General features: G+C 38.9%; 1 protein-coding gene and 1 long non-coding RNA gene across 2 annotated transcripts in view; one reads left to right on the top strand and one right to left on the bottom strand.

Annotated features, from left to right (window-relative positions):
- Positions 1 to 236: 236 nt before the first annotated feature.
- Positions 237 to 3,111, top strand: LOC148127131 (uncharacterized). Its single transcript, XR_015741954.1, has 2 exons — positions 237 to 377; positions 2,890 to 3,111. It is a non-coding gene; the product is annotated as an uncharacterized LOC148127131 (long non-coding RNA).
- A 1,047-nt stretch (positions 3,112 to 4,158) lies between these two features.
- PTPN18 (protein tyrosine phosphatase non-receptor type 18) overlaps positions 4,159 to 23,702 on the bottom strand; it is a 42,034-nt gene continuing 22,490 nt past the window's right edge. Inside the window, exons 5-17 of the mRNA XM_026711260.2 lie at positions 23,243 to 23,281; positions 23,039 to 23,107; positions 21,654 to 21,716; positions 20,931 to 21,073; positions 19,049 to 19,115; positions 17,276 to 17,353; positions 15,933 to 16,022; positions 12,171 to 12,250; positions 10,933 to 11,273; positions 9,035 to 9,117; positions 8,198 to 8,225; positions 6,456 to 6,554; positions 4,159 to 5,319 (exon numbers count right to left, since the gene is read on the bottom strand). Of these exons, the coding sequence (XP_026567045.1) occupies positions 5,252 to 5,319; positions 6,456 to 6,554; positions 8,198 to 8,225; positions 9,035 to 9,117; positions 10,933 to 11,273; positions 12,171 to 12,250; positions 15,933 to 16,022; positions 17,276 to 17,353; positions 19,049 to 19,115; positions 20,931 to 21,073; positions 21,654 to 21,716; positions 23,039 to 23,107; positions 23,243 to 23,281 (1,248 nt within the window). The 3' untranslated portion in view covers positions 4,159 to 5,251. The remainder of the gene's footprint in view (positions 5,320 to 6,455; positions 6,555 to 8,197; positions 8,226 to 9,034; positions 9,118 to 10,932; positions 11,274 to 12,170; positions 12,251 to 15,932; positions 16,023 to 17,275; positions 17,354 to 19,048; positions 19,116 to 20,930; positions 21,074 to 21,653; positions 21,717 to 23,038; positions 23,108 to 23,242; positions 23,282 to 23,702) is intronic.

Below are 23,702 nucleotides of genomic sequence, written 5' to 3'. Positions count from 1 at the left end.
ATGTGGTGCCACTTGAAAAGGCAGACAACTATCCGTTTGATTTATCTTTGGTCATCAAATATATGGAGAGACATTTGCCAATATGGTGTGTGTGTGGCTTTTGCTGCTTTGCTTGAAATGATGATGTGTTTGCCTTTTGTCCATGTTTTAGCAGCTGGGATTTGGGTTGGACTTGTGTTTAATGGGGGAGGTGGGGGAGAACTCAGGAGGAGGTGGGAGCAAAGAGCCTGATTGCTGGGGAAGAGGACTGCTCTTACTGTTACCCAGTGCTTACTCTGTAATTTACTATACTATCTGGGGCAGGCACCATGTTTACAAGAAGACTGACCATCGGAATGTGGAGCTCTCTGAGGTTGGGCCAAGGTTTGAAATGAAATGTAAGTACCACCATCAAACTGTGAACTGTGAAATCAGAAACTTTGCCTTTCGCTGACTTGCCAGAGCAGTTTTAACTGAGTCAATGTTCTCTTAGCATATGCTACTTTATTCATTTATGGAGTTTTAAATATATATATATATAAGTAACTCAAGGCAGTGAACGTATCCAATACACTTTCCTCCTGCTATTTTCCCCACAACAACTCTGTGAGATGAGCTGGGCTGAGAAAGAATGATTGCCTAAGGTCACCCAGCTGGCTTTTATGCCTAAGCGACACTCATGGTCTCACCTTAGGTCGATTCATGGTCTCCTGCTCTCTAGCTTGGTGCCTTAATCACTAGACCAAACTGGATTTGTGTGTATGTGAGTGAGTGAGTGATATATGTATATATGTACAGTATTTCACATGGGTATTGGGAATCCAGTTAAGTGGTTGGAAGAGATAGAAGTCTGAACATGGCAGCTGGTTGGCAAGTGGACTGAATAAATATGTGAAAAACAAATCTGCAATGAACAGAGGGGCAACTTCAACTTTGTAGCAATAGCACTTAGACTTATGTACCACTTCACAGTGCTTTACAGCCCTCTAAGCGGTTTACAGAGTCAGCATATTGCCCTCAGCAGTCTGGGTCCCCATTTTGTTGACCTTGGAAGGATGGAAGGCTGAGTCAACCTTTTGATACTGTAGTAGTTGATACTTGATACTGTATGTATCAAAAGCAGTGAAGAAGAAAAAGGAGGAGAAGGATGAGGAGGAAATTTTGGAATAATCTATCTGTTGGAGCAAGTCCTATTGGGAATTCTAGATATTGTTCAGCATCCCTCGGATGGGCAAAACTAATATATTGATAATGTCACTACATTATCAAATGGAATAGCTTTTTTCAGGTAAAACCTCCAAATCAATATTAGAAATACCAGGCTTTGAGTAAACAAGTGTGGAAAGGAAATCCATGTTTTTCTCCAGCTTGCTTTCACTCCATCTTTTTTTTAAAATATGGCTGACTCCTCAGTGAAGAAACACCCACCTCCAGCCCTACTATTTGCAACAAATGGCAATTAAAGCAATAAGACACAGTGTACGATATGCAAATTGCAGTATTTTTTACTGGAGTCCTCAGTTATTTTTCTCACAATTAGAGTCAAAGGCTACAATCTGATTTCACCTGAGGCTGACGACAGTGTTTTTCAAAGGGATCTCTAGTTCTAGCATGGGTCAATCTACTTATTTCCTTCCTAACAAAAAGTGGCAACATTTTGCTTTGTTGTGCTACAGATGACATAATGGAACAGTTTTCTGCTGGTGTTGACTGTAAGGCTGCTTCTTAAAAGAAAGTGGCTTCCTTGGTCAAGAGCAGTGCCCTCTAGTTATGTTTGCTTAAGTCTTGTAATTCATAGGCTATGGCCACATTGGCTGGAAATTATGAGTATTATAGTTTACCACATTTGACTGAGCACCACATTTGAGAATGCTGTGCAAAAAAAAATCTTTTGCTGCTGTGCTTCTTGTCCTTTCATACATAACTCATATTACATGGATTTTCACTATGCACTTTAGAAACTGGACCAGTGTATAGATTTGTCTATGACTCTTGCCCTTCTGGAGGAAAAAAATCCCTCCAGGGAAGAGAAAATAGTTATTCAATATTTATGGGTCACAAGATGTTTCAAATGACTGCTATGTCTGTGGAACACTAGACTGGATTGGATCACCCTTCTCAGAGTTCAGTATGATTCTCTTCCTGTTCCCATTCTGATCTAAAGACTAATGTGGTTAGGAACATGTATAATAAACAAGAAGTTGCTGATTCAAACCTCAGCTGACACATGAAGAAGAGGCTTCTTGTAAATCAGAATCTTGGCTTTTGTCCGTCAGAATCATTGCACTATGCAATGGGGGATAACTACCATTCAACAATGGCTTCTGGTGACTGGGTTCACCTATTGCAGTAACTCTAGTGTGGTTTCCTCAACTTTAGAATATGTTATGGCTTACTTCATGATTCATCCTTAAACGTACTCTTGCTTTATGTAATCTGTGAGGCTCAAATGCTGGGAATGATTACTGTGGTTTCAGGGTTTGCTTCAGAAGTATCTGGCTGGCTGTTCGGAGGTTGTTGTCCTAGAACAAGATTGGATGTGTCCCAGCTAGGTCACTTAACTGTGATTTAGAGAATAATGGTAGCTTGAGTTCACATGTATTGCAATTGCCTAACCTCTGGTTGTGTTACACTGGCTAGGGTCTCAACATACTAAGCCAAAATTTAACAAACCCCATTAACGTTTAACTGCAGCTGTGAACTCCACCTCAGCATAAAATGCTGTGAGTTTTAAGGATTCTTTCCATTGTTTGGGTAGGATTTATCTTTCCTTGTCCTCTGTCCTAAAGAATCATTTTCTGTGGACATTCAGAGACTGCAGCTGAACTAGACTGAAAACAGAATTGTGGGGTTTATTCCCTGAAGTAGAGCATGACAGCCAGCTCAAACTTTTCTTCTCTTATATTGCAGTATATATGATCAAACTAGGAACCTTGGAGCAAGAGAACACCGCTGACGTGGAGTGGCGCTGGCACCCCTACACCCACACAGCCAAGAAGAGAAAATTCCTCAGTGTTGAGTAGCAGTGCCTCAAAACTGCCACTTTCTCATCAAAGAAGCGGACTGTATATTGGACCTTAAATGAACTGGATTCTTCAAGCTTGCTCCCATAAATACATTCTTTTTTCTTTCTGCCTGTTCTAGGAGTGATCGTCTTTTTGGTTCATGTCATGTTCTCACCCATTCCAGGAGTTCCCCATTCTGACATGGAACTCATGATGTTTGTCCAGCACAAAGGGGGATTTTGCATTTCCTTGTTCTGACTGGTTGGCCTTCCTGGCTAACATATATAAAGCAGAAGCATACTGGGTAACATTGGAGCTGGCTGTCCAGTACTAAAGATGTCTATGGGGAATTGATTTTGAAAGCTACATTAGCAGCAAAGAAGACAGTCAAATAGCAGTTGTTAAAGACTCAAAATGATGGAGGACATATTCATTGTAATTTACCATAGCGCTGCGTGACTCTAGTGCTTTCTCAGCCCTCCCAATTGATCTTTATTATTTCATGCTTGCAATTTTTCTACAACTTCCTCTTTTGATGTCTATGGTAGTAATGCTACCTAAACATATAAATAGGACTAATAAAGAGATAACAAAATGGGGCAGGAGACATTCCTCACCTGCTCTGTTATTTTTGCTTTGCTACATGTGTCTGTTTGAGCCCACTCCAAATGTCTAGGTTGTAATTCACTAAGCTGTAGTTAACTAACTAATCCACACTGTCTAGGTTTACAACAGATGTAGCTAAAATGCAGCACGATCACTTAACATTATCAGGTTGTCAGAGTTACATTGGAAGTTATGTTGAAGAGGAACATGTGGGAGAATGAATTAGAGATTCCTTTCCAAATAGTGTAGTTATCTATCCATATAGGTCATGCAAAATACGTTTCTTCTGAAGATTGAATTAGCCAAACCCATTCTGATGCAATTATTTGGAAGTGCATAATTGTACGAGAGGTACCCTTTCTTCAGCATTGAACTTTCATAATTTTCGTACAAGCATTTTCTCTTAGCTCTGGTTTCTTTTTTCTATGCTTTTCATTAGAAAGTGAGACCAACGGCAATGAAGGAAAATAATTATAATAAGCTATTACAACAAACAAAAAAAGACTTAGAATTATGGACGAAAATGCAACTATCGTTACTAGGAAGAATAGCAGCCATAAAAATGTCTATATTACCAAAATTTCTTTATCTATTCCAAACCATTGCAGTTAAATTAGAAAAGACTTTTTTTGATAATCTTAATAAAATGACAGCAAAATTTATTTGACAGGGTAAAAAAACCCAGAATAAAAATAAAACTACTACAAGATATGAAGAGCACAGGAGGCTTTGGATTGCCAAATTGGGAATTATATTATAGTGCAGTAACATTAGTCTGGCTAAAAGATTGGATTAATTTAAAGAATAAAAGAATATTAGCTATAGAAGGTCATGTTCTTCAGAGAGGATGGCGTGCCTTTCTTTGGGACACAGGACCCACCAACCAAAATATTTCCACATACATCTGATTAGAGATTCGCTGATATACAACTGGATCAAAGTTAAAAAGAAACACTATAAAAATCCCAATCTGGCTATCTACAATGGAAGCAACGATCCACCCAAATAATTTAGACTTGAACAAAATGTTAAAGTATAAAGACTTATTGGATACACACGGAAACTTAAAAACAATACAGGAGCTGCAAGAACAAGGGCTATGAGTAGACTGGTGGGCTTATCTTCAAATACAAATACAAAGAAAGTGAGACCATCTAAGTGTTGGCCCTGGGTTAGGCTCATATCCTATATAAGTCAAAATCTTCAAACAACATGAATGCTCAAACACAATAAGTAGTATCTGATAAGGATTACCCTTACTTCAGTGGCTGCAACTTAAGGAGAATATATTAATATCCATATATTTTGTTTAATTGGCTAACTCTTCTGAATTTCCCTTGCATGATTATACCCAGTATTGGGTCTAAACGATTATTGCTGAAAATCTCCAAGCTAGCCACACTCTTGGCTCCCACCAAAAAAGACCTGGTAAAGAAAAGTTCACGTCAAAATAAGTTCTAACGAGGATTTAGTCTTGGGATGTCCTGAGCTTTAGGTGCTGATAGTAGTTGTCCTCTTTGTGATCAGAAAAACATGCTGTTTTTGCGTAGTTGCTCCTTATGAAGGAGGTCAGCATCTAGTATTCCGTGCTTCTGTTTGGCAGAAGCAGCAGCCTTCTTTCCTCCCTGCTGTTAATGAGTGTCCTTTTTCAGAAGTGCAGCCTATACTCTGCTCCACTCAGCAGGAGGATCTCTTGGTCCTTTTGGCTTACCGATCCGGATGTTAAATCCTATGGGAGAATAGGAAAGGTGTTAGACACCATACTGAGAGCTTTGGTTGTTTTTTTTCCAAGGATTTTGCCCACCTGACCTTTTCCTTACATAGCTCAGTACACAGTGCATTTTATTTTAATTGTCATTTTATCAGTATGTTGCGGAAAATACAAGACATAAGTCCTGTGCAGTACATGGAGGGACATTCGTATAGCACTTGTCAGCGTCTCATTAAAGCAGCTGTCTCTTTCCTAGAATTGTAAGGCAGCAATGCAGGGAAAGATGCAACTTTTTAAAAGGGTAACTGAAAGTGCTATGTGAGTGTATGTCCCTCTTTAAGGACTGAACAGCCCAAGTAGATACTGACAGAAATCTTTGCCCTCTTTCAAATTTTCTGAATAGTTGCATCTCTTCGTTATTGAGAGCTTCACCTTAGTACTATTGACATATAGGGGGACTCTGAGTGAACAAGTAACACTATTTAAAGTTTTATTTCTCCATAAATGAAGTCATTCAACATGCAATGTGCCAACTGTGAAAAACTGACAAATACAGTAACTAGCACCACTTTTACCTAAAGTGACAGCAGCAAAATGCTTCCTTTAACTGGTAACTGTTCTCTGACATCACTGTACTGGAATTTTGGGGCATTCTTCTACGGTGAACTATTTCAGCTAAATAATGGGTTTTTAGCATAAACTACTTGATTCAGGCCATGCCACATTTCCATGGGGATTAAATCCTGTAGAATTCTTTAATATAGTGAAGAAATGATGGAAGTGTTAAGATCCTGAGAAAAAAAGATATTCCCAAACTGATACTGCCAGCTCCTTGCTGGACAATTTGTATATTTTTATTGTGCATTGGGGTGTTTTGTTTCTATCAGATGTAATGAGGACCATACAGCCTGAAAAGTTGTACTGTTGGCTCATCTTGCCTAGAATATTCCTCCAAACAATATTTTCTTCTTTAGCATTAAAAACATAAATGATATAAATAGTTCACTGTTGATGCAGAAAATTGCTGTTTAATTGAGTCAAGATTTAGTTACAATGAAAGGTTATGTGTATTCAGTTTCAAATACTGAAAAATGCTCCCCATCCTAAAGTGTCATCCTAAAATGTCACAATGACTTAAAGATCTCCTTACTCACCCATGACAGAAGACCCTGCAGTATTTGGGCAAGTCCTGAGTGAGGTGTCGGCCACATCTTCATACGTTTGCACAGGGACAGTCCGAGACAATGATGATACTGTTCAGGGACAAAGTGATTTTCTGACACTTGCCAATTGAGTGCAAGAAACAAGCAAACATTCTGCTAGAGCCAGAAAGCTAAGAGAGCCTCACTTCTGAACCTGATTCAAGTGTCATAAAAGGGGTATTTAAAAAAAGGGAAAACAGTTTCCATGTAAAGTCTTTTGGTATGGTGATGCCTTGGCTAAATGTAAAATAGTTAAAAATTAAGCAGTGCAACTGGCTATGGGTTATATTAGCTGCATTACATTTGTACTCCAAATGTTTCAAAACAAAATATTTTGCACACTTCTAATTATTTTAAGGTCATCCTGAAGACTGTCATTGGGAGATTTAAAGCTGTCCAGTTTTGAAGTGAAACACAAATGTGATAATACAGGTAGTCTTCAACTTACAACAGTTCATTTAGTGACTTTTCAAAGTTACAACAGCACTGAAAAAAGTAACTTTTCACACTTAGGGCTGTTGCAGCATTCCCATGGTCATGTGATTTGCATTCAGATGCTTAACAACTGGCTCACATTTATGACAGTTGCAGTACCCTGCAGTCACATGATCGCCTTTTGCAATTTTCTGACAAGCAAAGTCAATGGAGAAGCCAGATTCACTTAACAACCTTGTTGCTAATGAAACAACTGCAGTGATTCCCTTAACAAATCTGGTAAGAAAAGTCATAAAATCGGGCAAAACTCATTTAACAAATTTCTCACTTAACAACATACATTTTGGGCTCAATTGTGATCGTAAGTTGAGGACTACCTGTACAAGGACAGCCTAGTTCTACTGAACTATCCTGAGGAGTAAGAACTTTGATGCCTCAGTAGAGATCATTCTTGTAGATGGGTACTATTTATCAAAAGGGTTTGACATGTTGACATGTTGTTGATTTACTACTCGCAATATGGCAAAGGAATGCAAGAGTTGGCTCAGCAATACCTAAAAGATCACATCTTTGAATCTTCCCCATCTTTGAATCACAGCAAAGGCCATCTCTGTTACTGAAGTGAGTTACCAGCAAAGGAGAATAGTTGTAGCTCTGGATTGAAAGGAGTTTCATTACCCAAACTAGGTAACATCATCAATGCACGAATGGATAATGAAACATCTACAAAGACACACAACCAAGCCCAGAGAACACCAAGGATGACTGAAGTGAGTTAGCTGGAAAAGATATAGATACACTATAGAGAGCCTGTTTGGTGTGGCAGTTAAGGGATCAGGAGAGAAACTAGAAGAGTGTGAGTTCTAGTCCTGCCTTAGGCAAAAGCCAGCTGGGTGACTTTGGGCTAGTCACTCTCTCTTAGACCAAACCACCTCACAGAGTTGTTGTGAGGAAAACAGGAGGAAGAAGTAGTATTAGGTATTTCCACAGCTTTGAGTTATTTATCAAGTAATAAAGGGCAGCATAAAATTCTAATAAATATAAGATAATTATCTTTTAACATAAAGTTAGGCAGAATGAAACTTTATATTCAATAGACTGTGAGCTTCTCTTATATAAATTTGATAAATCAATATACTTTTTTGAGTTTGACTCAATGGTTCCCTCTTCGTAATTTTCTTGGCAACAGCCCTAAGTTGGCTTGTTGTTGCTCACTTCCAGATAGAAGGTGAATCCTATATAAGCCCATTTGTTCTTACCTTTTTTTCCAGATGAGGAGATAAAAGCCTAAGAAGAAGAAGGTGAAAAAATAAAATTGAATAAAAAGAACTTTTCATTTTGTCCCAAGAAAAAGTGAGTCCTACAATATCTGTGAATTACAAAATTGAAGCTCATTTAGCTGGATGTTGCATCCATTATTCTGGATGTTCTTCAAACACCCCTGCTACCTACATAGCAGTTGTGCTTACACTGCTTGCTTGTCTGGTCATTAACTTCACTCACAAAACATGCTAAATCATCATTAGGGGCTTGTACAAATTAAGATTCTTTTGTTGAGTTTATGGTTCAGTGCATCGTGCAAACCTAGGAAGTGGATTAATTTAGTAACCAAGTTATGCATGATGTGTGTGCCAACAACAAGTAATTCAATACTCAAGCGGAAAGAGAAATTTACTTTCATTTCTTTGGCTCAATGTGAATTAAGCCAAAGCTGAGCATGAATTTGCCTTGGTCATTTCTTACCTGTTTCAAAAGGTTGGTTAGGAGTCATGAAACATGATTACTGCCTAGCTATATCAACATCCTAGATTTCTGGTTTAGTTTTTATGGGGCAAAAATCATTACTCGTAAGAGAATGATGAAAAAGTTCCCTTTTTCATAAGAAAAGAACTACTGTATCTTTTCCAGGCAGTGTATAAATAAATATTCACTGAAAAGCAGAAATAGGCCATCCTTACAAAATAGGCAGAATAATGGCTACTCAACTTCTAGAAGGGCTAAAGATGTCTTCTTTTAAAAACTAATAAATGGGATTTGTATATTATGGCATCTATAGGTAGGGCTTGGGAAACAAAGAAAAAAATCAGTCTACATACTGGGGGCATCAGATTCCGGAGAAGAGTTTTCCCAAGTCCATTTGTATGAGATGGAGAGGAAGCGACTCCAGAACTGGACTCTCCTGAAAGAAGAGATGTTGGGGGGGGGAGGAAACTATTTTTATTCAGATTATACGAATAAAGAACCCAGAAAACCCCAATCTAACCATCCTAAGGTTTTCTCTATGTAATTCCAGTTTGTCAAAAAAAAACCTTTGCAGTTACACTACTGAGGTCTTAGTAAACAATGAGATCTAAGCCATTTCATATTTTATTATTGATATTTTCATTGTCTTTACTAAAAGTAAAATCTATACCCAATAATGCTAGACTCCCGTAGGTGTTTTCTTAAATTCTGCTAAATATTGCAAATGGTCAGAAAAGTCAAAATCTGACATTCCATTCATTTTTAGAGTTACAAAGAGATTTTTCCCTAAACTTTCATTTTGTAATCCTCAGTGGGCTTAGAACTAATTTAGCACAGTCAAGAAAACGTAATACAGTTTAGGACCTTTTTACGATTAAGTTCACATATCCATTGTGGCTTGGTTAATTGTAGGAGGCCTTATGTACTTGTTCAGACCATGATATCCCATAAGCCATATATTGCGACCTATAGTGTCTGGGTTCCCACATCAGATTAAGCCAAAATCAAGCACAATCTCATTATGGCTAAATACAAAAGCAAACCCAGTTCAAAAAGCTATTCAGCTATTAATCGACAAACAGTTCACATAAGCTTACTTAAAGGTAAATGCCAAGAGTTTAAGATAGGCATTTTCAGGATTCCAGTTATAATGGCTTTGGATCAGATAGCAATCTTTTAGCACATCTATATTTTGTACCTTCAGTAAAATATGATACGATAGCTTTCACAAGGTTGATATAAGGATAAAGTTTATGAGTTTTGATAGCTACATAAATACTAAAATTAACTTCACACAAAAAGTTAACCTATGGCCTGTTTAGCTGTGGTATATTGTGCAATCCAAATTATTTGGGTTAAAACCATATGGCAAACCATAAAGAATAGTTTCCTTATCACAAGAGCTGGGTTCACATAACACATAGCCTTAAATGGCTATATTCATTTGGAACATTAACTCATATGACTTGGACTTGTTTTTGTTTCATTACTGCCATAACTGAGCCTTAAAGGATTGTCAGTATGACTTTAAGTTATTATTACTTGTCAAAATTACATATTCTTTTTAACTATACACAGCTAAAAAGCGGCACACAGTATTTAAAATTGATCAAGCCATCAACAATTGTGGATTCTTCTTTCAGGTGAAGGAGGATTATGTGGACCCAAAGTCATTAATGGATAATATTGGAACACACCTGAATTACCTCAATGGACTGAGGAGATGCACCTTTTGGTCCACATTTGTATTAATTGGTTTAGGGGGAGAGCTTTGATTAATCAGATCAAATTTTCTGGAACTATTTTGCAAACCTTATGGTTTCCAAGCATCTATAATTCTTTTCTCTTTGAATTGTACTTTTAAATTATGCCTATTCTTATTACATGTGATTTGGTTGCTATTGCTTAAGACAATGTGTGTGCAGGCATGCACACAGACATGCATGCACACAAAATCCTTAGCCAAAGTCACAGACTTTATATTGGCTAAGTTAAAGTACTGCTACAAGTCAAAATAATTTAGCTCCTAGCATGCTATATGAACCTCAGCATCATGATTTATCAACAGTGGTTTACAGCTGAATTTGTAATATGGATTCTGCTTTAGTTTAAAAAAATCCCTTTGTTTAAACAATCTACATCTAAACATACAGTATGTAAAAGTACGAATTCTTTAGCTTAACAAAATGAATAAACCCAATCTAAAATGTACATTTCTGCATTTATATATCCAGTTAATCTCACACATCACCTGTCAGGGATGAACTAAGATGGGCATTTTCACAAGCTGTATTCGAAGATGCCTTGTGTACAGGACTTCCAGGCAGAGAGTGACTGGCCTGAACTCCCACAAAGGCACTGGGGTCTATTGATGGAAAGTCAGCCACAGTGCTGTTGCAGGGCTTCACCGCAGCATAAAGCTGTGCCTCTCCAATGGACTTGTTCTCACTGGCGGGAGGAACAGAAGAAGCTCCTGCTGCATTTCGCCGGAGTTTGTTCACAACGGCGTAAGTGTCACCCATATTCTTGACAAGTTTTCTTGGCTGTTCAGGAAGTGGTGCTGGTGTTGGATCAGCAGGCACTGAGATGCTCCTAGATCAGAAAAACAAACAAACAAACAAAAATGCCAAAATGAAATTCCAGGCATTGACCAGAGTGGTCAATGCCTGGAATGCACTACCTGACTCTGTTGTTACATCCTCAAACCCCTCCACTCCTTTAACGTCAAACTATCCACTATTGACCTCACCCCATTCCTAGGAGGTCTGTAAGGGCATGCATAAGTGCATCATTGTGCTTCCCGTCCCTGTCCTATTGTCCCCATTTATTTGTACCTATTTCCTGTATTCTTACTCATGTTTATACTTATATCTATTATCTTGTAAGCGATTGACAAATCAAATCAATCAATAAATAAATATCACCTATCAGGATTTCAGCATAGAGAAATTTTTCACAACTGAAGAATTAGAAGGAGATATGCTTTGTGATGTACAATGGTACATGATCCAATTCTTTTCCTGCCCAGCTTAACATTTTCCACATATGTCTTTCTGAGATGTCCAGCCTCATGCTGATAATTGGGAGATGATGCCAGAAAGAACTTCATTGCTCTTCAATCATGTTCAGTTTCTTTCCTGACTACAATGGCAGTTGTTACTTTCTGTATTTATTTACTCTATTTACTCACACCAGTAAAAGACACTATCTTCTTCCATGCGTCCAAGATGATTTAAAACTCAACACAAACATTTACAAGGCAAAACAACAAAACAATACAAGCACAATTATTAAATCAACCCCTACAAAATATAACATACACAAGTATGCATCAGTCTTATTAGAAGGGTTTTCACTCCTTCCTTAACATTGGACCCGGCGTCCACACACCCCTGGCTTTTCCCACAAGGGGTCATTACAGAAAAGGCTCTGCTCTTCTAGGGCTGACCATGTCCCACTGCCAAGGCCCTGACTCTCGGCCGTCCTTACCGGAGGATAGAGCTTCGCTTCAGCAAGGGAGCAGCCGATTGCCGGAGGGAGAGGGCGTCGTCATAAAGGGGAAGACGATTCTGTGCAAAACCAAAGAGAAGGGAAGTGAAAAATGTTTTAGGTGAGGACAGCTGTTTGAGCTTCCTGTAGCAGGAAATTTACCATAAGCCAGATTAACCCTGAAGTAGCCCTCTCCATGCCAAAGAGAGAAAAGAGCAACTAGAATTCTTCCTTGAATTACTGTCCTTTATTAAAATCTATCCTGTGTTTCATTGCTTTTTGAAAAGTTTCCTTTTCCTGAGCTTAGCTTTTTGTATTTTGTCTACCATATAGTAGCTTGTATTTAATTTTTGCAATAAAAATTAAAATAATTAACATTAAAATAATAAATAATATTTTTTTTCAATAAAACAGTCAAAAGGAAAACTTCAAATAAAGATCCAGTTTGGTCTAACCCAGGGGTGTCAAATCTGGCTGGTGGGGTGCTTAGAGCTGGCCAACGGGGCTGCCCTGGAAAAAGCAAAAGACCGGCCCGCGGTGCCTCTGCCACTGAAAACGGAGCTTGGGAGGGCTGTGTGCGGTCCTCCTGTGCTCTATTTTCACTCACAGTGGTTGCAGGGGGCCGTTGCAGCCTAAAACAGAGCTTGGGAGCCCATTTTTGCTGGCAGAGCACTCAGGCCACTATTGGTGTCCCCAACAGGAGTGACGTCGAGCTGGCCATGCGCACCCCAGCCCCCGGGGTCAAACACAACCCTAATGTGGCCCTCAATGAAATTGAGTTTGACACCCCTGGTCTAGCAGTTAAGGCACCAGATTAAAAGCAGAAGAGTAGTGTGGGATTCAATTTTTTTTACTACCGGTTCTGTGGGGGTGGCTTAGTGGGAAGGGGAAAGGATACTGTAAAATCTCCAGTCAGAGGTGGTATTTGCCGGTTCTCTGAACTACTCAAAATTTCCACTACCAGTTCTCCAGAACTAGTCAGAACCTGCTAAATACCACCTCTACAGAAGACCCTGAGTTCATGTCCTGCCTTAGGCATGAAAGCCAGCTCAGTGACCTTGGGCTCTTAGCCCAACCCACCATGCAGGTGGTTGTGTGAACAACAGGAAGAGAAAGGTGCATTAGATATGTTAAGTGCCTTGAATTATTTGTAAAAATAATAAAGGCAGGATAAAAATAAATAAATAATTGGTCCTTAAAATATCTCTGGAACTCAGGATTCTATTCTGATAGGCGCATGAATAAGAACATCAAAGCCAATATGTATACAGTTTTAAGAGACTGGTCTAGCTATATCCTGCTCCAAAGTGGATTTCCATATAAGTGGATGCTTAAATTTGGGTTTCTGTGGAAAGCAGGGTATAGGATCTGATGGCATATGAGAAAAGTGGAAGAAAGAAAATATTACCCCTACCAAATTGCCATGATTCATTTCAGAGATACACACAGAGAAAAATAATTGAATTATTCGGAAACGGCCCAAGCTCTTGTAATAACAAATAACTTTTGCATGAAAGTGCACTATTGGATTTGCAATTCTTCTAGGACAGAGACCTGTGTCCTGTAAAAGGACCAACCATTGTGAGAATGTCTCTAGATTCCAAGCCAACAAGATAGAATAGTTGGAAGAAAGTTTTCTTTGAGTAAAAGAAGACTGGTAGAAAAGATTCAAAAAGCTGATCAGGTATCTCTTTCCTTCCTGCCCAGCTGCAAGATACCATCCTAAGAAAGGAAACAAATGGGGTGTGTGCATTGGGCTCTCAAACTGCCATATCTGCACAAGCGTGTCCTCCCATCCCTTTCTGCACTCGAAGCCCACAGGAGGAAATGTTCAGGGGCAGAGATAACCAGCTTCATGTCAAGTTTGGCATCTGGGCTACAGAGGAAACGCTTCCGACCATGAAGCCATGTATCAGGGTTCCGGCAGTTACTCCAATTAAATCATGAGCCTTGAGCATTTTGTATACAGGTTTTATAGTTGACACCATGTCAATGATAATAATTTAAACTTTCTTTGGCAAACCTCTGGAGAGAGGAGTCATCTCAAAATCCATAGTAGAAGGCATTTGTGGGTGTGAAAGGGGAATTTATGATGAGAGTGAAATGAAAGCAAAAATGAGGATCACTGATAGCCTGTTCAAGTTATTTCCCATGCAATGGTGGACTGTGACCAGAGAGGCCGAGGTTCACCTCCATTCTCAACCATGGAAGCTTACTAGGGCTATGACACATCATGGTATTTTGGGTGGTATGCCAGGCCTCCAGATTTTTGTTGTGTGAGAGGGCCCTACCCTCTTGCGGCCTCTGGAGCCTCCCAAAAGCACACAAGAATGAGGTGTGCTTTCCTGCTGTTTTTTGGAGGCCGCAAGTTCACGCAAGAGCATTTTCCAAAGTTTCCAGCTTTGTGTGCCTGGGAGCTGCCTTGCAGAGACATTTAGAAAAATACATACTATTATGTAAGGGTTTATTCATTTATTAAATAATCAATTTAAATATTTTAAGTTATTTAATGCATTATTCTGTTATGAATTGTTCCTTTTTGCTCCAGGGTGTGTGTGAGATATGTGAGGGGGTATGAGTGGTGTGTATGTGTGGGGGTGGGGGGAGAGTAACAAAGAGAGATAGACAGAAAGGGAAAGAGAGAGAGAGAGAGAGAGAGAGAAAGGGAAAGAGAGAGAGACAGAAGGATAGACAGAAAGAGAAAGAGACATAGAGACAGGAAAAAAAAAGAGAAAGAGACAGAAAGAGAAAGAGACAGAAAGAGAAGGAGAGTCAGAGAGAGAGAGAGAGAGAGAGAGAGAAGAGAGAGAGAGGGAGGGAGGGAGGGAAGTAGTGCAGGATATTTAACAAATAAAGAATAACTTACACAGAAATCTACTTTTGGCTGAAGTGAGACCATAGTCCCCTCAAAGGACTGTAGCAACTGCCAAGCCATCTTTTTTTTTTCTTTTTAAACATCTCACAGTAGAACCCACAGGCTCCCTGCTGAGCACTGGTTCAGCCAGCCATGCCCACCACCTTCATGATGTTTAACTTTCTGGGAAGTTAAAATGGAAACAGCGCTTTTTCTGTCAGTGATGAATATTTTTATTTCTTTTCAGGGGGGAAAGAGGAACCAATTGGGGCAGGGCAGGGAAAGACGATAGGTTTTAGATTCTCCAATACGGAAATAACTCACAGCTTTTTTCATCCTGCCAGGGTGAATACTTATACAGTGGCATTTTCCCCCTATTTGCAGAAATAACAGTAGCATTGGGTAGAGAAAATACAACTAAAAAAAAAAGTTAAATCTTCCTTTCTCAGCATCACCGCAGTGATAAAATGGGAGTTTCTACCTTAAATCACAAGATAGGAGGATTTTTTTTCATCTTTGCATGCTGAGCACAGAATTAACCTCACTAAATACAAAGGACCTAGCCTTAGAAGCCACAGTAAACATTTGGGAAATGAAAGACAATTATGGGGATTAATACGTTCATATGAATGAGAGGGAAATCTAAATCTAATTCCTGAGCCTCATGGGAATAAATCGTCATGTCTTACACTAAACACATAAAATACAATGAACAATACAGTAACTGGATTTAATTTTTGCCTGCATTAAACCAAGTATTTCAAAGTAGTTCTTATAAGGTTGCTTCAAGAAAGCAAAATTGCCTTATAACTGTCAAGCCTAAGGAGAAAAAAAACCCTCCATTTTTCATAGAACAGGGAAGCTATCATGCCCCCTGTGGAAAAAGCTTGTTTGGTTCCATCTCTTACCTCTTTGAGATTTTCATAATTTGGGCAGGAAATATCCAGGGCATCCCGGAACATTTCAGTGACTGCACGATACACAAATTCATACTGTTCCTGACAAGAAAAGATGTGACACAGATGTGTGAGAAACCTATAGTTTGTAAACTATAAGCTTATATACTGTAGTTTGTTCATGCAGGTAGGCCTATTGTATCTAGGCTGCAAACTGTAGGCAATCATTAAATGACAGCAAGAAAACACCAAAAAGGCTAGCTCTTTGCTGCCCTCTAGGAAGGAGGTAGATTTGTGTACAGATAGTCCTCCACTTAACAACCACAATGGAGCCCAACATTTTCATTGCAAAGCAAGACAGTTGTTAAGTGATTTTTTTTGCCCCATGATCTTTTTTGTCACAGTTGTAAAGTGAATTATGAAGTTGTTAAGTGAATATGGCTTCCTCCATTGACTTCGTTTGTCAGAAGCCAGCTGGGAAGGTCACAAAATGTGATCACATGACCCCAGTACAACTATCACAAGTCATGAATGCATGCCAGTTGTCCAGCTCCCGAATTTTGATCATGTGACCATTGGGATGCTGCAGTGGTCATAAGTGTGAAAAACAATCATAAGTCACTTTTTTCAGTGCTATTGTAACATTGAACAGTCATTAAATAAATGGTTGTTAGTCAAGGACTACCTGTAGTTGTAGACCTACATGCAAACAAGTACTGTATTTGGTAGCAATTCTCAGTGGCTCCCTTTGAGTTTTGTCAGGCATAGTAAAACAGGCATAGGTTGAAAGCAGGAAAAAAACTGAACCCGAAGGCTGTATTAGCTTTCATCTGCTGGTGTTTCTAAGAATACCCTTATAATTTCTCTTATTATTTTAATAAATATATACAGTATGTTACCATGCAATTCCCCTTAGAAGGGACATTCTTCAAGTTTCTCACTCCATAAGCTACAGCTTCCTATTGGGAAATGTGGACTATTTTATACTATCTTATACCTTCAAGCCTATCACCGGGCATTTATTTTAGCTCTTTATTATAATTATTGGTTGCAATAAAGGATTTTCAGAATTCAACTTTTCTTTAGACTCAGGTAAAATGTAATTATTTCATTCCACTGAGATCTTAATGTATTGGGAAGTGTGTTTTTTCAGAGATTAGTTTAATACCTGCATGGTATTCCCTAAACTAATCTGTTCTTCACAGACATACCCTTTGTCTCCTGAATCACAGAATAACAGAGTTGGAAGGGACCTTGTAGGCCATCTAGTCAAGTCAGCTTCTATATAGGTAAGAAAAGAGCACTCCTGGTATTTTGCCTCACTCAAATATCTTGAGTTGACTATGGGAACTCACCTGGGTCTGGACAATAGCTGGCCTCTGCTTCCTCATTTCTAGGACTATATCAAAAATGCTGAAGTATGGAGAAATCCTCTGAAAAAGAATGAAAAACTGACAAATGAAGATACATTCTTTTTTTCTCACAGAAGAACATATTCTTTTATATATAGATTTATGCATATTTTTTTAAAAAATGCCTAACACTTAATAACTGGATGTTGTAAATTATAAAAGGCTAGTACATTAAAAGTATAAGAACAAGAGGAATCTGTTCAGCAGAAGAAAATCCATGCCAAACAAAACTAAATCTTGCATGGATTAACTACCACTCTACCTCAAGATTTAGGAGAATAATTACATTTTCAAAGACTACCTGGAACATCACCAGAAAGGGATCTGGATCTCAACCGTGCCTTATCAGACAGAAGTTATCTGCATATATGTATGCATACACTAATCTCTTTTACTATTCCCTTTAGTTATAATTCTCTTTGAGCTGTGAGGGCACCTTAATAAGAAGTCGTCTGCATTAAAAAAAAAAAAAGAAGTAAGCAACTCTGGAAGTTTTCCCGAGAAGAAGTACTTTGGTGATGAATGGTGAGCAAAAAATTAGGCCACCACTCACCATAATCTTCTAATTTGGTCTGAGACCTCCAGGTAGATTTGAAGGGTATTTAATTCTACACACTGTGTTTGCACCTGTTAGTTGCATGGGGGAAAGAAAGTTCCCTTTGAAATAAAAGTATGGGGATCACCATAATCCAGTCAAAGGTTAAGCTTTGGTCCAGTTCACTTAGTCAATGCTTCAAGAAAAATAATTGGGACTATAGATCTATCCCTATTTGCATCTAATGGATAAAACATGCCCTGCCCACCCCCCATCTTCCTTCTGCTATGTTTGTACAACATGCCTTTAGCTTGCCACAGTCATGAATGAGGTTCTGACTTAATTCATGCTTATCTTTTTCAATATTTAAAAATGTTTTTTTTTTCCTGAAACAGGCAGTAACCTACAGCAGTTCCAAGATGTGTAAAATCTAATGTGCTTTGCTGGTTATTCTGACAGCATCACAATCAGGGAATCTTTGGGGAAGGAGAAATGTGATACTGTTGACCATTTCAGACAGAGACCCATTCCTCCCACCTCTGAGTTATTCTGCTATTCTTGTCAGGTTTTTTTTTTCTCCATCTGGTAGGCTGCATGGAGTTCCCAGGTTTTGAACAGGGGTTTAGAGAACTTTCCATCAGATCTTCCTGCTACTGCCAGATTTTGAGTAGGTATTTAATTTTGATGGCTTCCCTCTCCTACATGGCTAAGCGCCCTATGCAGAAATATGACTTATGTGACTAATTGCCATCAATGCCCATGATCTCTTCTGAGGGAAAATGTACACTGAATAAATTGTGGCAACCTGGAATGTCTCATTGCTTGGAAGTGTATGCACATAGCAATATTAAAGGGCTATATGTGCAGATGCTTTAGACATACAGTATGCATTGCTGAATATCTTTTCTTCCTCATCATGTGTGATACCTTAATATTTTTGCAACTGTCTCAGGTTTTTCCAAGCCGATGTTCTCCCAATAAATTATATACTATAATTCCATAGTAGTAGATAGCAGGAATCTCATTGCCCAAGGTAACTGGGAGGCTCTATGTTAGATTAGTATAGACACAGGCCAGAAATAAATATAAAAAGCCACATGCACAAAGTCAGTTTCAGTTCACCAAGAAACCAATTTCTTTATTTTTGGGGAGGGTGAGTTTGCTTAGTGGGGTTCAAGTACCTCTTTAAGCAGCAGCTGTCGTACATATTCCAATGTACAGATCACACCTGTCCGACCACAGCCAGCACTATAAAGAAAGAAAGAGGAGAAGGAAATAGTGAGAAAGGATCTAAAACAACTTCCCATGGAATCTTGCAAATACGATTGGACAGATTCTACAATGCAACAATGAATGTTTATTAGATATTTATCCAATATTTCTGGAATTCTTTGCAGTCTGCCTGGATCTTCTCCCTAAATGAGGGCATAGGATTCTTTTGCAACTTAAGGTGGAATTTTTATCTGCAATTAATTTAGAGTTACTGTGTTGAGATGTTGATACCATTGAAGGGAGTGTGTTGGAATTTTTGACAATTTTTGCCTCATTTGTTTTAGATTTGATTGTTTTAGATTTAAAGTCAATCTGCTTTGCTGCTTGCTGTCAGTTGGCTCCCCTTGGCCACCTCACTATTTACCCATATCTTCTCATAATTTAAGGTTGACATAATTCCCCACTACTGACTGTATAGTACTATCTTTTAGAAAATCCAACCATTATAATGACAAACAAATATTAATGCCAATTATATCTCTTGAATGGCTAAAGAAGAGCTGAGTGATGTTATGAGAACGTTGTAAGACTTGACTACTGAAAAAAAACCATTCAAGGCATCCTAATATATAATTCAGGGAATAGAACAATTCGCCATGGGGCAAATCACCGCAGGGCCATTTCAATCATTCAATTTAATTATTTAAAATAATTGAAAAATATTTTAACTTTTATCATTCACATTTCACTTTGTCCCTCCTTTGCCATCTTTCTTTAATTACTCTGTTCCACTATTTTAATGATATTAGTGTAACTCCTGTCCTGCAATGAGTTGTCCTGCAGTGAGTAGCCCATGGTGAGTTGTCCTGTGGCGATTTGGCCACAGCAAGTTGTCCTAGGCTAGGAGATGTTGACATATATCCTTCTATCATGGTATGTGGGGATGACCTTGACAAACAGGAGAAGAGTTACATGGAACAATTGTCATATAAATGATATCTCACGGAAGGAGGGGGGGAGGTCTTGGAAAGTGTTTCAGAAGGGATTCTCCCAATCAATCAATCAATCAATCAATTTTTTTACTATGATCCCAGAACAGCAATGGTATTCCCACACCCCCGCCCCAGTTTTCTGGAAAGTAAAAAGAGGGGGAAATGAACGGAGAGAAATAGTAAAAGGAGAGGAGAAATTCTTTTAGTCCTGCAAGATTCTGTAAATGCATGATTCTCCAAAGTGGTCAAGATCAATTCTCAAGGGTTGATGGGACAATCAAATATTATTATGTAAACAAAAATGTGAAATCACAACTGCCAGTGTTTTTTAGCTGCTGTACTGCTGGCCTTCCTACTCAATGTCCTACTCCCAAAAGCTTAGGATGTTGTAATGTATTAGCATAGTCTATGTGCAGATCCAAGCAATACGGTCATTTGTGTTTGGCAGATGGAAATTCTGTCAATACGCAGATTTTCTAACTGACATTCAAGAGTTTTTGGTATGGCATGCCGTATGCCGATAACCACAGGGATTATTCATATTTTAATTATTGATAGTGTTATTAAAGTAATATAATTAGTATAGTATAATAAATGTTTGGGAGTTGATGAACAATCTGAAACTTCATGAAGGGGTTAATGAGACTTTGGGAACCCCCATGTTAATATAAGTAGGAACTCATAATTGTGCTTCTTGTCTAGATTACCTTGAAGGGCTCACATCTTCAGTGCAAAAATTATTCATTCATTCATTCATTCATTCTACAAAAACTTGTTTCCTCATATTCAATTGTTACGTTTACTAGTAAATCAGCAATGTGGTCTTTCTACAGGGTCTTGCCACCAAATCCTCCCCTACCTGCAGTGCACACAGATGGGTACGGTGTCCTCACCCTGCTTAAATCTCACTTGCTCAATCATGTTGAGGAAGTAACCATAAGTATCAGGGATGCCTCTGTCTGGCCAAGCCACATACTGGAAATGGGAAATCACCCGTTCTTCCTGAGATAAGAAAAGTAATCCCTTATATTATAAATCAATGAGGAAACACCACATTTAACATTTTAATGTAATAAAATATTACAGAAGCACATATATGAATCAGGTTCACAAACATATCAAATCTCACAAATACAGTACAACCACTAAACTATTGAATTGGAATTCTAGAAAGAGCTCTTTACAACTGGGGTTTGCAACCCATAAGCTCTAACCTTCCCTCAAATAGCAGCCTTGCCTCCCACAAAGCTCCCCCTTTTAAAAAAAGTATTAAAAATATTAAATGCAACAACTGTATAGTATAATGCCATCTTGCGAGGTCAAAGGAGCCAGTGGAAGTGCAAATGACATTTGTCAGTGTTTTCTTTATCTGTGCATTTGTTTGAACAAATTAGCAGGTTTGTCTTTCTTGACAAGAGTGTATGTTTGGCTAGGATTTGTATGAATGACTACAAGTAAAAGTGTGTGTGTGTGTTTCTCTCAACATCACATTTTTCTTTTGTGCAGTGCAAACAACTAATCTCAAACTCTGGAGAGATTCAAGAAATGAATTGGATCTGAATCTATATAATACAAAGCTCACCTGCTGAAATGCCAGGGTAAATACCCGCAAAATGACATCTGGGTTGAGTTCCTGCTCTTTGACCTAAGGCAGAGAAAAGAAAACAGGATCAAAATCCTAATGATGTTTGAATTTTGAGATTCTCCCATGAGCCATGGTGGCGTAGTAGTTAGAGTGCAGTACTGCAGGCTACTTCTCCTGACTGCTGGCTGCCTGCAATTTGGCAGTTCAACTCTCACCAAGCTCCAGGTTGACTCAGCCTTCCATCTTCCGAGGTGGGTAAAATGAGGACCCAGATTGTTGGGGGGCAATAGGCTGACTCTAAACCGCTTAGACAGGGTTGTAAGGCACTGTAAAGCAGTATATAAGTCTTAGTGATATTTCTATTCCCTCATTTGTAAGGGTTGCAAACATCCAAATGAACCCTAGAGAGGAAATAGTTGAGAGTTAAAAAAAACATCCTTTTGCTGCCATTTAATGGGAGTAGATTTCTGACAGCATTTGAGATTTCTGCAGCCCAGATTGAATAACTCTAGTCAATTATGCCTAAGCATAGATATAACAGTGAAAGATCTGTAAGGAAGTTATGTAACAAGACAGTTGATCCTCTGCTCAACAGTAGCACGTATGTCATTCAGTTCACCAAGAAATGGATGGTCATAAATTAACTTAGGTCTGGAAAGTATTGTGTCACTTACTCTACAATGGCAATTGGTAGTTCAATGCATTTAAAGAGCAGTAGGGAAGGGAAACCTGAATCAGGGGTGGGTTTAATAACAGCTTTTATCTAAATAGGCCTGGCTTTAAATTTAAAAGCAGGCTTGTCAAAGTCCCATGTAATGGATCTCCTTTCTGCTGTGGGTAATAGCAACAGGCTGCTATGGACTGAACTTCTATTTTACAGTTTAAGTTTCCCACAATGCCCTGGGAGTGAGAGTAATTAAATAGTTAGTAGTAGTTTGAATAGTTAGTGGTAGTTTGGTGATTCAGCCCTCAACCATGACTGGACTCAACACAGATATCAGTAAGCCCTGCCAAGCATGCATCTCCTGTTTTGGAGGTTGTTCAAGGTATTCTCAATACCCAATTTTGGGTATTATTAGACTTCTTGTAAATGCTCTAAATTCAGCCTTGAAACTCCAATGAGCAAACTAGGAATGACCATCTTTTTTCATGACCTACCTGAGAACTTCTATCTGGCTGTCTAAATGCTGGACTGGCTTGATCTAATTTCTTTCACTCTTAATTACATTTCCAGAATTTCTGAACGAGAAACCTCAATCCTTAATCAAGCTGTGGTGAGCGGTGCAGATGTCTCTGCTAGACTTAGAAGCAACAGAGCTTGCTATGGCTTGAATTCCTCCTCCTCGCATTGCTTGCTGCCTGCCCAGATACAATCATCTCACCTGTGCCACAGAGAAGGGTCCAAAATGCAAGGCTTCCTCTGCAGAAGGCCAGTAACGTTCACACTTTTTCTGATTTTTTTAAAAGAAAGAAAGGAGGTTAGCTAAAATTCTGACATTATTTTCCCCATCAAGCCACAAGCCTGAAGGGAAGCAGAAGGAAGCTTCCCTGCTTCCCGATACTGTTCCTCTGTTACTAGCTCTTACCTTGCCCATTTCTACTTCCCGGCAAGCCATGACAATCACCTGCAAAGAGAGACATTGTCAAAAACCGCCTTTCTAATCTATGATAACCAGCATGCAGAGCAAGGTCGGATGCTACAGGTCCAGTCCTATAGAACCAGTAACTCTGAAGAGCAGCAGACACAGAACCGGCTTGCTGCAATGACCTTTTGCTTGTTTGTTTGGCCCGCTCACCCACCTGAGCTCTTGGCTGTCCTTTATATCCTGCTTTTTCAACCTCAGCTGCTTTGCACGGTACAGCTGAGGTTGAAAAAGCAGGAAAGAAGAGGATTTTTAAATGCTGCGTACCTGCATGCAGTGTTTTCTGGGCAGCATTTTGCAAATGTTTTACACACACACACAGCACGCGTCTGGTGTGCGCGCGTACAAACCACACTCTCACCGAACTGGTAGTAACACCAGTTGAATCCCACCCCTGATATAA

Source organism: Pseudonaja textilis, chromosome 2 (assembly GCF_049901715.1).
Source record: "Pseudonaja textilis isolate UNSWEBS1 chromosome 2, rPseTex1.2, whole genome shotgun sequence".
Taxonomy (NCBI): Eukaryota; Metazoa; Chordata; class Lepidosauria; order Squamata; family Elapidae; genus Pseudonaja; species Pseudonaja textilis.
The sequence above is the reverse complement of the archived record's forward strand: the minus strand, read 5'-3'. Positions and strand labels throughout refer to the sequence as shown.